At 30.8% G+C, this 15353-nt stretch overlaps 1 protein-coding gene across 2 annotated transcripts; it reads right to left on the reverse strand.

The window, feature by feature from the left end:
• Positions 1 to 6631: 6631 nt before the first annotated feature.
• LOC112750794 (uncharacterized) lies at positions 6632 to 14589 on the reverse strand. Of its 2 annotated transcripts, none has more exons than XM_025799645.3 (19): positions 14249 to 14589; positions 14056 to 14093; positions 13914 to 13936; positions 10840 to 10946; positions 10697 to 10748; positions 10511 to 10595; positions 10236 to 10326; positions 9820 to 9858; positions 9621 to 9688; positions 9422 to 9484; positions 9248 to 9303; positions 9080 to 9153; positions 8828 to 8920; positions 8633 to 8734; positions 8325 to 8405; positions 8133 to 8221; positions 8008 to 8023; positions 7093 to 7203; positions 6632 to 7003 (listed from the first exon to the last, which is right to left on the reverse strand). In XM_025799645.3, the coding sequence occupies exons 1-19, from the start codon at positions 14372 to 14374 to the stop codon at positions 6890 to 6892; spliced, it is 1428 nt and encodes a 475-aa protein (XP_025655430.1). In that variant the 5' UTR covers positions 14375 to 14589; the 3' UTR covers positions 6632 to 6889. The 2 variants fall into 2 exon arrangements, with proteins under 2 accessions (XP_025655430.1, XP_025655429.1); XM_025799644.3 differs by having other exon boundaries at positions 8133 to 8224.
• Positions 14590 to 15353: the final 764 nt, after the last annotated feature.

Below are 15353 nucleotides of genomic sequence, written 5' to 3' on the forward strand. Positions count from 1 at the left end.
TGATTTCCTTTTATCACCTTGATCTGTTTATGATTCAGTTTTGGGTGTTCATGCATTTTCTGTGTTTAATTTCTAATGTGAACTTATTATGATGGTTGCAGAACAGATATCTTGATTCTCTTTTTGAATCAAGTTCTTAATATTTTGCGATCCTATATTGTTCAGCAGGAAGGAATAACATTTCTTGGACTTTTGGTATGCTTTGTATGTGAATGAGGTCACATTTTTCTTATGACATGAATGTATAAAATTACTCATAAGGCATTTATTAGACATATTATCCTATACCGGTTAAAGGAATGATAACAAATTTTAGGGACAACATGTATTGCCAGTTTCTTGAGATCCTTCACAGTCTATTGGATTCATGTACATTATCTAGACCATAGGTACCACCTGGTAATGATATTTTCTTTAATTTCAATTGTTTAGCCGTATTTGATTGCTATGGATATGATAATAATTGTTATATATGACATATTTATTTTCAAGGTTTTCTTTGGTACCCTTGTTTATACAGGGTATTATTACCTTTTCAATAATCAATATTTAAGGATTATGAATGTTTTTGGATAAATTTTTTGGATTTTTTTTAATTTACTTATAAATTAATAGTGAGGTGAACTTTTTTATTTGATTATAAGTTTTATAGATATGAAAATATAGTAATCTGAGTTAATACATGATTGATTTTTAGCCTTCAGCCACAAATAACTAAAGTGTATTGGTACAAGAAAATTATTTATATTTGTAGTAGGTTGAGGTTTTAATTTTGTCTTGAGTGTATCAGAAATCTTGTGTTGGATTAACAATTTATTTATTTATTCATTATTCTAACATGACATGACTATTCTTGATTTTTAAGTTTAAAATGGAGGGGTTGAGAGAGAAGCTCCATACAATTTTTATAGTATGGGTGTATTTAGTTTTAGATTGTAATTCTCTCTGCTAAAGTAAAATTTTGATCTTCTTAGTTGGTAATGTAGTTTGTCCAGGGTTGTTGTTGCTATCATATACCAAAAAAATCACTGTCTAGAACTGATGTAGTTGAATTTATTCTTGTTAGTTCGGATTCTAAATTGTGTATCTTCTAATTATTGGAGATGTCAGTTAGTAGTTTTATTTTGCATTTGAAGTCTACTTGTTAAAAAGATAAGTTTGGACGTTGAGTAGAATTTATTAAACATCCTCTGAATTGTTGGAAAAAACTTCTCTTTCATATAAGATGGAAGTCCTTTTCTAGGTTAATAATAACATATGTATTACTGAACTTGTTTTATTGATTGTTTCAGTTTTATCTAGCAAAAGGACACAGTTATTAATATTTTTTTTAGAAGCATTTAGGTCAACTGGTTGAAGTTGTTGCATCCAGAATGGCAACAGTGACAGCATCAATATTGAGGACGAGAAACGAGACTACACAATGATGCGGAGAGGTTAGCGAGCAGTGCGGCGACGAGATGGAGGCCGGCGAGAGACAACAATAGAAAAGGTTGAGGCTTTGAGCTCGCGCCGGCCATAACTATATAACTTTGAAGATGGATAGGAGAACATATGTGAGGTTAGAGAAGAGAAGCAAAAGGGATGTAAATAGGGTCTTTAATTTTGGGGATTAGGGTTTTTTAAAATTGATTCATGGACTAAATTACTCATAAAATATTTTCTCGTCCACGTCATCTATCCCTTACTTTACCAACGTGTTAAAAGGGAGTCCACCTCAACTTTCTGGTGGAGCCTAGTTAACGACAAATACTGATGACTCTGAGTCCCGGAGTACAACTCCAGAAATACATATGAATAACTATTAATTTCAGGGACTACTATAAAACTCGAGTGTAACTTGAGGAACTATTTTAAGTCTTAACTCACTTTTATTATTTTCGAATTTCTTACTATATAGATCTAACGAGGGATGCTACAATGAAGAATGTTTTTCAACGAAAAATAAATATTATCCTTTTTATAATAAAAAAAAAAAATAAAAGACAATTTACACCATTAAAATAATTAAAGCTCAAATTTACACCAATATATTTCAGTGCTAACTCTAATCTATATAAACTACCGTGTTCTATTGCGGATTACTAGCGAGGCCTAAGAAAGATTATGCACAATAACTGGAATACAAAAACACTATAAGATATTGCGGATTATGAGAAAGTTAGTGATGTAGTTTGCAGTGGATTACGTATTGAATTTTTTTTAATAAATTAAAATTTTAAATTAAATAATTTTATAATCTTATATTAAATTTTTATAATTAAAAATTTAAAATTTAATTTTTATTATTTAAATAAAATTTAAGATTAAATAAAAATAAAAAATTTATACATAATTTACCTAGAATAATACTATTGAAATATATAAACAAGGTTGAATAAGCTATAAATCCTATTTAGATAGCTTGATGTAAATAATCGGAAAATCCATACACATGTTTTATCCATTTTAGAAAAATGTTAGGATCATTCTTTAAAAATAATTGTGACTTATTTTTTATATAATTATTTAAAGTTACTGTCATTATTATATTATATCATTTTTTTTTTGTAGAATACATTAAATCTCGTACGAGTTGGAGTACGTTATTATGTATATTCTATTAAGGAAAAGCTTTAGGCCGTATGCTACTACTCTAAATATTTATAAAAATATTTATCGTACACTTAAAAATTTGATAGTTGTATAATGTACTCTAAAAAAAAAAATAAAGAATAATATAATACAATAATAATTTTGTAACATTAAATAATTATATTTAAAATAAGTTATTAAATAATTATTTTTAAAGAATCATCTTAACATTTTTTTAAAAAATGGATCAGGCATGTGTATGATATTTAGATTAAATAAATTTAAATCAAGTTATTTAAATATGATTTATTGCTAATTCAACATGATATATATATATATATATCAAAATTATATGTTATTCTACATAAATCATGTATAAATTTTTTATTTTTATTTTTATTTATCTTAAATTTTATTTAGATAACAAAAATTAAATTTTAAACCTTTTACGATAAAAATTTAATATAAAAATATGAAATTATTTAACTTAAAAAATTTAATTTATCCAAAAAATATTCAATATGTAATTCACTATAAGCTACGTAAAATGCTCCCACGTAATCCGCGATAGGATATAACGGTTTACATAAAAATTAGAATGAGACCCGCGCGAATGTGCGGATGGTAAATTAATGATAATATATAATAAATATTAAAAATGGCTATATTTTGTGGAATTAAATTGAATGTGTAAACTAAAGTTAAATTTAAAAGGTGTTTTGTTTAAAATAATTTGTAGTACAAAAGATTTAAATGTTAGAATTGTACAAAGTGACATTTTTATTTGGTAGGTTGATTTTTGCATTTGTTTTAGTTGATAGATTTAGTCTTCTTATGTGGCGCTCGTCCTCCTCTTTCTTTAATAGTTATTGTTATAATTGTTGTTTTCTTCTTTCTGTCGAGGTTTTTGTGAAGCATGTTCTTTATGAATTGTTGAGTTGTATGCACTTTCTATTATATTGTTTGTTCCATCTTTGCATGTATGTTTTTCTTCTGAAGATGTATCTTGAATTTGTATGGTTTTCTTTCTTCTTAATCTCTTAATGTAGTTTTCTAATGACATCTACAATAAAAGAACAAAAATGTGTAGATTTTTTTTTGAATAAATTATTTTTAATAAGAATAATTGAAATAGTATAAAATAAAATTACCTGTTAGTATTTTTCTTTGACCCACTCTGTCAGGTAATGTCTCAAGTGATGCAAAATTTTGAGTAAAAGGTTTGTTTTCATTATACCTTTAATTGGCCTATACAAATCATTTGTATCTTCTATTTTTATATTTTTTATAGTATAGACTTTTTCATCCCTGCAATGCTAGTAAATCATAGTTCATAATTAGTTAAAAAAGAATAATAAATAGCATATTAAAAATAGTATAATTTTAACGATATTAAAATACAATTATATATAAAGTATTATAAAATAATATAAAAAGTATAAAAAACAAAAATAATTAAAGTATTTTTTTCGTAAATTTAATTTAAAAATATAATAAATATGTTTGTTTTGTACATTTTCATCTAATATAATCATTTCTAAGTAAAGAGACTCTTTTTCATTTGTGGATGTTAATGTTTCCCATAGATGAACCATGCGAACTTTGATAAACTAATTGTCTTTTTGTTTGGTGATATTGTCCAAAGAATGATACTCCATTGAGTAAGTTTAAGATGTTGTGTAGTTCGAAAATAAATTTCTTGTGCTAAATTTGATATCATTTGAAGGAATAGTGATAAGAGACTTATATAAGTAGTTCAAAAAATATGAAATTTAAATATTTATAACGTAAAATTTATTATGATTAATAATATTCTTATTACATTTGTAATATGAATGTTTATTATATTTAATGAGCTATTTATAGAAATTAATAAATTAATTATTGGAGTTATAAATTTATTGTATTGTTTATAACGGTAAGATATAATAAATATATGAATATGAATTTAATATTTTTGTAGGTTACAAATTTGATTACAAATTTTTGTATATATATATATATTTTTGCTGATTTGGAAATAATAGTTAATTTGGCAAAAATTGAGTGGTCGATTTTAATATTTTGCCAAGTAAGCAATGTTGCTGACATGGCATTAATAGAAAGAAAAATATATTTTAAAAGTAATGTGGGTAAACTTATGTATTTACTTTAAGAATATATTATAATAACTCTCTAGCTTATAACGATTTATATAGATTAGAATTAGAACCAAATTATAAACTATTTAAAAATGTTATATTTGTGTAAATTTAAGCTCCAATTATTTTAAAGGTGTAAATTGCCCAAGAATAGAGATATCATATGTAATGCACATTTTTCTAACAAATTTAGCATTCTTTAGCAAAGAAATTCTCAAATCTAATATTCACTTCGTACATCACCAAATGAATTATCGATAATAAATTTGGGAAATGGATATTGTCACTTCTTTTTTTTTTTATATAAATTTATGCAAACATACAGTATAAGAAAATACATATGCAGAATAACATTATAAAAAATACGTGGTATGCAGTTATGCACAAGTTGGTTAAGATTTAAGCAATCTTAAATTAATAACTTGAATATGAAGTCAACAATCCTGTTAAACAGAAAACTGAGTTTCAAATTTTAACAAGATATTTTAGAAAAACAGGTTCTGCATTTGTTCATCTATCATGCATGCCTCATGTCTTTATCGATCTCTTGTTTAAAGGTCGACCAAAATAGGTTTGTGGGTAAATCATAAGATTTAGACATTAATAGTGCAAATAAATTAAGATAAAATAGAGGCAACGCTTATTATTTCTAGGTTGGTATGATCTTGCTTGCCCGTGAAATCCTACTTTATGACTTAATGTGCCACAAAAAGATGCCTCGACATACTCATGAATCACGATGCTAAGTTTCAACTGAATAGAAGGAAAAACACTAGCGATTTTTATTTACACTTAACATCCGTGATCTCAAAAAATACAAACACTAGCAAAAAAACCCTTCACAACAAAACACACAATGGCGCCTCCAGAAGAGTGATGGAGGAAAAAGTAACCTTCGTATAATTAAAACAAAAAAAATTCACGTAAGATCATATGTGATGTATGCAGACATCAAATATGGTAAGATATGCATTGTGGTCTAGCTTCAGCACCACAATTTTCACGGTCACAGGACGCACATGCAATTGGATTATCTGCCTTAACAAGTCAACGATGCAATGCAATACAATGAAAATTTTTTTTGTAATGTCATGTAATATTATATTTTATTATACTATACTATATGAGATAATAGAGATAAGAATCTAATTTTAGTGCACTGTCAATGTAGAACAGTTTTACACATGCATCTAATTATATAACGCCACATCAACAAAAATAACTACCTTTTACATTGAGTGAATGGTCACTCAAAAAAATGAATGTGATTAGACAACTGTGTAAAATGTTTTAAACTGTCAATGCACTCACTCAGAGATAAAGGTGAAACACTTTTTCTAATATAAAATATAGGATGAATTACGCAAAATTCTATCCTATAATAGGTTATATTCTATACAGTGCCCTTTGTTTTCTCATGCATACACTAAGCTCTCTAGAAGATGGGGGATCATGTCATGTTTATAGGAACAATTAGTGTTCAAATTTTATTAAATACAAATAAAGAGGTGTTAGCGATTAGTATAATTTACTCTATGTATAAAACTAAATGAATGAAACAAAAAAACTGACCTATTAAGTGCATTAGAATCAAATTCATAATTTTGTTTTGTGAATTGAAATGACGTGATTGGCTAAGGAAATAAATCTGACACTTAAACCCTAGTAATAGCATCACAGGAAAGTTTGTCAACTAGACATAATTGTAAATTAGTCTTAGCACCTAAGCTGGTAGTGATGCATATCTGCATTGGTCATCAGATATTTTTTGGTCATTCTCACTCATTAAAATTGGAGCCATTTTCAGGAACAAAGGTTGGTAACATTTGCAAGTTGCAACTGCCAACTAACAAACACAAGAAAAGATTGCTCCCACTGACATTCACAGCTAAAGAAAATTGTTACACTAAAAACCATTGAAGAAATTTCCTGCTATACATTAATTAACACTTTAATTTGTAAACTCAATTAGAGTCTCCAGAGTGTAGCACACGTTTCTTGTATGAAAATAACATTAAAAATCATCTTTCAAACAATACAGTGACCCTATTGACTCAGCTATATTTTGATTGTGGAAAAATGTAAGTACTTGTAAACTTAAATAAGGAAGAGAAGCAGCAGTTTACTCACAAAAATAAAGGGGGAAAATGAAAGGCCAAAAAAGTGGATAGACCTCATATACATGCAGTGTATCGACGTTTCTTCTTCTCTGGTGTTGAGTGTACTTGTGCTTTGATCCCATATGTTTTTAACTGAAAGTTTTCAAAAGCATCTGAAATAGCTTCAACCTACAGGATTGCACAAAGCAGAGCATAAGTGACAGCCGATTTGAACAGGTAAAGAAGATCAGAGTATAAATGGATTTGATTCCACTGACCAATTCTGGCTTTTTGGCGTACACCCGAACTATCATATCTTGATAAGTTGTTGGCAGCAGGTGGCTTACGCGGTCATTGGAAATTGTAAATTTCTCATCACTATCATAATCCTGAATGGATTACTTAACAAGTTAATGACTAAATGTAATATAGCAGGTGGCAAAAGACAAAATACACCTTCAGGATTTCCATACTTGAAAGTGTAGTTTCAAACTTTCAATTAAACAACACTATTGCTCATCTCCAAAAACTTAAAAAAAAAAAGAATTGAATGATAATAAAAACAGAGTTTGCCGAAATCCAGTATATTGCCAAACTATTTAATACAATTCTGTCCTGGCAGAAGCTTGAAAAGTTTTCCCACAAAACATTCATGAAACTATGTACAAGAATATATTAATGTGAAGAATCCTGAAACACCACCTACCATCCTACTGCTTTGATATGCAACTTAACTTGCTCAATCAGAGACTTTAAATCATATAGTTGTATGCTTTCAGGGAGGAGTGTGCTAAACAACTTTGAACAATGAAAGTGTCCGTCCAGCCTTCTTATTCAGTATAAGCTGATTATGCAACTAAATACATTTTTGAGCTCTCACAGCAACATTTGTATGTGGACACTTGTGCAGAAGTTACTTTTTCAATTATTTATTTAAAAGAAATGCATCCAAGAGCAAAGTAGAAGCTGGATAACTAAATTGGTGTATATCCCAACAGATTTAGTAATACATACAAAGTAGACCTAATTAGCTAGCAAGAAAACTAAAAGAAAATATAAATTATAAATGTCAAATAGCCTTCAGGCAAGGGGTTTACAAGTCCAAAGATCTTGGCACCACCAAACCCAAATAAAATATATTAAGCTTATTGATGAAATGTGTCGGTAAAATAAAATAAGGTTCATTGCTGTACCTTGAAGAAGTTAATGCTGCAAGAGAAACACACAACAAAAGGTAGAGACGAAGATTAGTTGATGCTAAAAGGAAGTTAAACAAAAAACTGTATTTCGACAAGTGTTGTTGCTGATCATTGAATACCTTTCAAGAGGATTATGTTTCCCACGAGTTAAATCAATTTTTACATTAGAAACAGCGACGTCCTCCTCTCTGAGTGTACCTCCGCCACTCTTCTGTCATGGTATTTACACGAAAACAATCTAGTCCACTGATTGAAATTTAGAAACAAGCAAAAGTATATGCCAATGAGAAAGTTTGAAACAGATTAGGTACCTGGGAACAAACAATATCTTGGGCAGTGACCACCTTAAAGTTTTCCACCATATCCTTTGGTACAGCATACTCATTACAGAACTACAAAAAGAACAAGATAAGCTCCTGATCTTCAACAACAACACGTAACTACAATTGAATAGACAGAAATAGATGATCCACACTAACTCTTCAGGCTGTATGCAAGTTTAGATACAGACACAGAAGACTTAGCATAGTTTGTGCAAAACATATGTGAAAAGATACTCGTCAATGGATCATTATTGCATGGAATTTTAAACACAGAAAACTAACTAGTAAAAACATGCCTGGTACAGATTCCTTCTTCGAATGCGCAGGATCAACTCTCTAGATTCCTTTAGTTCCTGACTAGGTGCTGTCTCAATTGTTTTAATTATTGTGTCATCCAGCTGCATTTTGTTTTTATTCCCAAATAAATTTAAGTATATTTTATGGCTCGATCAAAGATTTTATATGCATGTTTTTAAAACAGGCTTATTCACCTTCCAGTACTCAGAAGGATTTAGAATGTGAGATGAGATCTCCAAATAATCATTTGCTTGAACAAGTGCATCAACCACCATAAGTTCTATTGCCTGAAAAGTGAAAATATCAAGACGAGATTAGAAACAGTAAAAGCCAATACAGTTATGTTTATGGATATTAAAGACTTGGACAAGAGAAATCAAAGAAAAGCAAGAATATCTGCCATAACAAAGAAATATAGCTGTTGGCTTCCTCTTAAAATATCATACCTTTACTTTTGGATGAGTATAAACTGTTCTGTACAGATCAGCTCGAGTGGAAAATAACTTATGGATGCTCAAATCTACAAAATTACACAACCAAAAGACCAGAACAATTAGAACAATATAATTAAATTAGGAACAAAGGCACTAAAACAATGTTTGATATACACTAACATTCCTTTGCACGATAGCAAATCTCATCATCCAAAACCCGCATGGTCTCCAATAATCTGAAAGTCAAATTATAATTTAAGATACCAGAAATGATATGTAACCTCAGTTTACTTTCTTGCTAGGAAAATTATCTAATAAGTGACATGAAAGTTGTTTTCAATAAATTCATGAAACCTCTGAAATTCAAAGTTGCAACCCAGACCACAAGCTCGACAATCACGGGCAATATAATCAAATCTGCAAGTCAATAATATATATTAAAAAAAAAAAAAGAAAAACCATTACACACACAGTCACTGCATTAAAGAGGAAGGATAGAAAAAAGTATATATACCACATAACAATAATAATTATAACTTTTCTGTGTACTTACTTGTCAACATCAATTCCATTTCGACCATTTGCAACAATATCATACAAGAAACCTTTCTCAGTTGAGCTCTAGATAACCCAAAACAGGAAAGATAACAAGAAAAAGAGAAAGATTCACAATTAACACCTATTATAAGAAACAAATCAGTCAATATGTATTGAGAATAGATATTTTAAAATACAACAATAAAAAATCTTACTCGGGGAAGAGTAAATTCAGAGCTTGCTAGTATCATCTCCTGTCAATAGTAACAACCCATCAAGGAAAAAGACAGAAATCTATTCCAAACTTTTATTTGTTGGAGTGAATGAGTGATGCACTATGTTCTCATGCTGATAACAAGATATTTAAGAAAAACAATACATGCACAAGTGAAGCTCTGTCAACTTAGAATCTCATGCACAGAGAATGGACATTGGAGAATGGCATCAAAAACACCCTAAAGATGTCTCGAAAATGTACAAAGCAAAGCTTCCAAGTCTACTTCAAGTAGCACTAAATCTTATACAGATAACTATATATACTAGTTTATGTAATGATGCTTTGGAAATAATAATTCAAAGACACCTAATAAAACAAGAAAATGGCCGTTGTAAATATTGGCATTTGGCATACCTTGACTCTTTTTATCATCTCAGGATCAACATCAATGTGATGTTCATTAACAATATAATCTACCATATTGACTGACATTTGTTCATGTGACCTAGAACATACAAAATATAGAACATATTGAGTGAATAATGATGATCATGAAATGAAATCAAGAAAAACCAGATGAAATGCAGATAACTTTTTTAAGGATTTCAGACAAATAAAAATACATATCTCTAAATTAGCCTATTGTATTCAAGAACATATAATTATAAACATGAGAGAAATAAGAGTACCAGTGAGAACCATTAGTAACTTTGGGAAGAAATTCACGTTCAAATAAGTGACTGAAAGGCCCATGCCCAATATCATGCAGAAGTCCTAAAAAAAACAAACAAGAAAACAAGAAAAAAAGATTACGAGATCACTTAAAACTAAATATTGGATAAGAATCATAAACAGTCCTAAGAACCACTGCATACCTGCTAGTTTAACTGTTTGCATATCAAATCTATTAATACCAAGTTCCAAGCCCTGAAAAGATCACAATACACATGCCTTTATGAGTATGCTCTCAAAAATTCCTATTTATACTCTCAAAAATCAGTGAAAATAAAATTTATACTTGAAAATTTTTAAGCATTTCAATGGATTGACCAGCAAGCCAATACACGCCAAGAGAATGCTCAAATCTAGAATGGACAGCACCTGGATAGACCATATTTGCCAAACCTGAAACACAAAACAAATTGATCTATTGAAGAGTTCATACAAACTTAATAATAGAATAAGCTAGAAAGTCTCAGCTAGGCTTTGAGAACTAGCAGCAGTAACTACCTTCTGCTAGTATATAAACAGAGAAGTCACTCAATTATGGACTTCAGCTTCATATTACAAAAGTCAGGAGAAAGAAAAAAAAAACAATCTCTTCTCTTTTTCTCTCTCTACTTCTCTGTCTTTTCGATTCTGCATTACTTAAAATTTGAAAAACTGATATCAAACCAGGTGGAAGTTTCAAACATTAGCTTACTCCAACAGTCCTCCTTTTAGTGGTAACAGGAAAAGTATAAGAAAGCACTTTGCTGACAGTCTCTCATGAGAGACCTATTAAATACTTCTAAAGATCCTTTTCTTATCTAATCACAGACGCCAATGTCCGTCCTTTTCCTATTGATAGAGATATGTTAATTAGTGTTAATAGTTAGTAACAACAAGAAGAAAGACTTATCCCATTGTGCCCTATCATATATCATACTTAGGGTGAGACCATTTATACATATTTAATAATTTTCAATAATTTCCTTTATTCCATCTAGATCTCTGTCCGCTTCTAGCTACTAAACACCCTCCATCTTAGTTACGTTCTGTACTATGGCTTCAACAAAATTTTCTACCACCTTTTCCATAAAAGACACTAACTAGGTTTTTTTCTCTAATGCAATATTCCTAATACAATATTGTCTAACGTATGTCCACCCATCCACGTTAGCATCCTAAACCCTGCAAGATTAAGGTTATTGTCACTTAATTATTGTTTAATATACAATCCCACACAAAATCCTTGGTCTTATAAGTGGACAGAAATTTCTCCTTTGATCTTGAAAGATACTTTTTCTTTTATTATAAATAATGCCTGCAGCATCCTCCATATCATCCATGTAGCTTGAATTCTACGATTCTAATTCTGTTATCCTGGACAATGGATCCAAGATAGTTAAATTGTTTGGCTTGTGGTATGGTATCGTCCCAATTTTCATCCATATTATAATTTGTGCATCTATCACTAATTTATGTTCCATATACTCCATTCTACTTCTACTTTTACAAAAATCATTTGCTTCCAAGTTTGGCCTTGTTAACATATACGACTATACAAGTACTAATAAAGCTTCCGAAAAATAGAAATAGCCACCATGCCCCAACTCAAAGACCTTCAGTTCACTATAGACACTAACTTTAATGAAAATTGGTATTAATGGTTATAATAATACATTTAAAACCTAAGAGTACAGTAGCAACATCAACATTTCAATGCAATTCTTCAACTGAGGAAATAATAGAACCAAACAAACTTATCCTCTATTCAAAAGTAGAGTCACATAACTGCCATTTATAATGACATATAATATATCCTAATAAGTAGTTATAACAGTCTGTTATCTATTCCAATATATAATATAAGCTGCTATCTGGTACTTAATAGTCTGTTATTTATTCCATTTTAATGCAGTGATAAACTGATACAAACTGCCACAGCATAAGCAAGTTATAATTAATTAAGGGTCCTCTATGTTTGGGCGTAATTCTGTTTTAGTTCTTAAGGTTTAAAGTGTTCTATTTGAATCCAAAAAAGTTTCATATAGCATCAATTTAGTCCCACAGTGAGGTCAAATATAAATAATTAACGGAATGTCCTACATAACAACAGTACAAGAACAAAATCAATAATCTGGAGAACAAGTACAAGCTTCAGAGGCACAAAATCAACCGTTGATGCATCAATACATTTATTTATTATTTTTCTTAATATATAAATAAAATATTTTCTATAGAACTAAAGAGAATGATAAACAAATGTATTGATGCATCAACGGTTGATTTTGTGCCTCCGGAGCTTGTACTTGTTCTCCAAATTATCGATTTTATTCTTGTACTGTTGTTATGTAGGACATTCCGTTAATTATTTAACTTTGACCTCACTGTGGGACTAAATTGATGCTAAATGAAACTTTTTTAGATTCAAATAGAAAACACTTTAAACCTTAAGGATCAAAACAGAATTACGCCTAAACATAGGGGACCAATTTAGTACGGGTAAAGTACTAAATTAGTCCCTTACGTTTGGGCGTAATTCTGTTTTGGTTCTTAAGGTTTAAAGTGTCCTATTTAAATCCAAAAAAGTTTCATTTAGCTTCAATTTAGTCCCACCGGTGGTCAAAGATAAATAATCAACAAAATGTCCTACATGACAGCAATATAAGAACAAGGTCGATAATCTAGAGAACAAGTACAAGCTCCAGAGGCACAAAATCAACCGTGAATGCATTAATACATTTATTTATCATTTTTTTTATAATTAAAATGAAATATTTTCTATAAAACTAGAAAAAATGTTAAATGCATGTATTGATGCATCCACTGTTGATTTTGTGCCTCTGGAGCTTGTATCTATTCTCCAAATTATCGACTCAAATAGAACACTTTAAACCTTAATGACCAAAACAGGATTATGCAAAAACGTAGGGGACTAATTTAGTACTTTTCCCATTAATTAATAATTAATTTTATATGCCCAGCCCAGTCTAATCTAACTAACCTCGTTGTCCACACTCTTCCCCTTCCAATTGTATAGTGTATACATTCCATAACTTCTATGCAGAGAATTCAGCACGCCAATCACCGGCATGAAGAATTCTAAGCTATCTACAGTCTTCACCATTGCGTTAAAGATTCTTATCATTTATTCATTAAATAAATAAAATAAAATCAATTATTTTCATCCTCTCTCTAAACTCATCCATTCCAAAGATTATCTTAGCATATAGAAGTAAAAAAATTCAACAACAGTGCATAATGCTCCAAAACAAAATTCAGAACATGTAAGCGTGCAAGCATGTCTCAATTCCAAATTGCAAATTAGCTTCTAAACCACTTCCTGAATAATATCTATTGAACTAAATAAACTGGGATTCAACTCACCGAGTTGTTTCAATTCGCGAAGCCTGCAAATACAAGCAAATAAAAAATAAACAAAAATTAACAAACGAAGGAACAAAAAAATAAAAATATAAGACTCTGGAAGTGACACAGTTGAACGTAGAAAACAAAGTCCCGAACTTGCCTCTGAAACTGCTCAGTGTCAATGAACTTCAAACTGAGCTGCAAAAACAGAACAATCACAACAATAAACGCCTTTTGCATTGTAACATGGCGGAGAATTTCTAGTTTTCGAAATTTCAATCACAAAAGAATTTTAATGATAAGAAGAAGGGGGAAAAATTGGAAAAGAGGAGAAGAAAAAAAAATTGAATTACGTTGTCAAGGTAAATGTTGCCATGGAGATTGTCGTGGACATGCTTGGAGGGCCTGAGATCGCGGGCGGAAACGGCGTCGTATGAGTGAGGCAACGACGAAACGTCGCCGTTGCAGCAAGCTCCCATGCTGCTGCTGCTGCTTCTTCTTCTTTGCTTGCTCACTCAGCAAACGCGTGTCCGTGTCTATTGGAATTGGAAAGAGAGAGTGTGGCTCGAAAAGAAACAGAATAGTGGGATTTTATAGTATGAACTATGAAGTGTGTGTGGGAGAGAGAGAATGCTGCTGCTTTGCTTTCCTTTGTTTCTTCGCTTCGGTTCGTAATAACTTACTATTGATTACTACTTTTTAATTAATACTGAGTATAATTATCGGGTTAAAATTTTGAAAATGGTGCAGCAATGGTAGGGTAGGGTAGGGTTTGGAGCCTACCCTAACTCTATCTGTAGGTTGAAAATTTTATTAAAATTCTATCATACCTTATTCGCGGGTTGAGAATCTCTCAACTCTAACCCTACTTACATCCTAAAATTCTAAACCCTACCCTACCCTACTCGCAGAAATATCAAATTTTTTCAAAGTAAATATAAAATTTAACTATTTCGAATTTTATACATATTAATAACATAAAAAATAAAAAATTAATGTTTTAAATTGTTAAATTAACTAACTAGTTTTAGTGGTTGTTTACTTATTATAAGTCATTATATGAGGGAGATTGTGGGTTCAACTCTCACTTCTTTCACTATATACTTAATTTTTATAAAATATGTGTTATATATGAGGTGCGGGTATATGAGGTGCGGGTAGGGTAGGGTAGGGTACACCCTAAACCCGTACCCTACCCTACCCGCAGGCATACCCAGACCGTACCCTATCCTACCCGCAGCGGATCGGGTAGCCTACCCTACCCGAACGGGTTGGACCGGGTATACCCAGACCGTACCCTATCCTACCCGCAGCGGATCGGGTAGCCTACCCTACCCGAACGGGTTGGACCGGGTTGGGTACCCGCGGATAGGGTATGAATTGCCAGCCCTAGCTATGCTCTCTATAATCTATATATAGTTATCAGGGGTGGCAAAGCGGGCCGACCCGTCCCAACCC

This window comes from Arachis hypogaea, chromosome 15 (assembly GCF_003086295.3).
Source record: "Arachis hypogaea cultivar Tifrunner chromosome 15, arahy.Tifrunner.gnm2.J5K5, whole genome shotgun sequence".
NCBI lineage: Eukaryota > Viridiplantae > Streptophyta > Magnoliopsida > Fabales > Fabaceae > Arachis > Arachis hypogaea.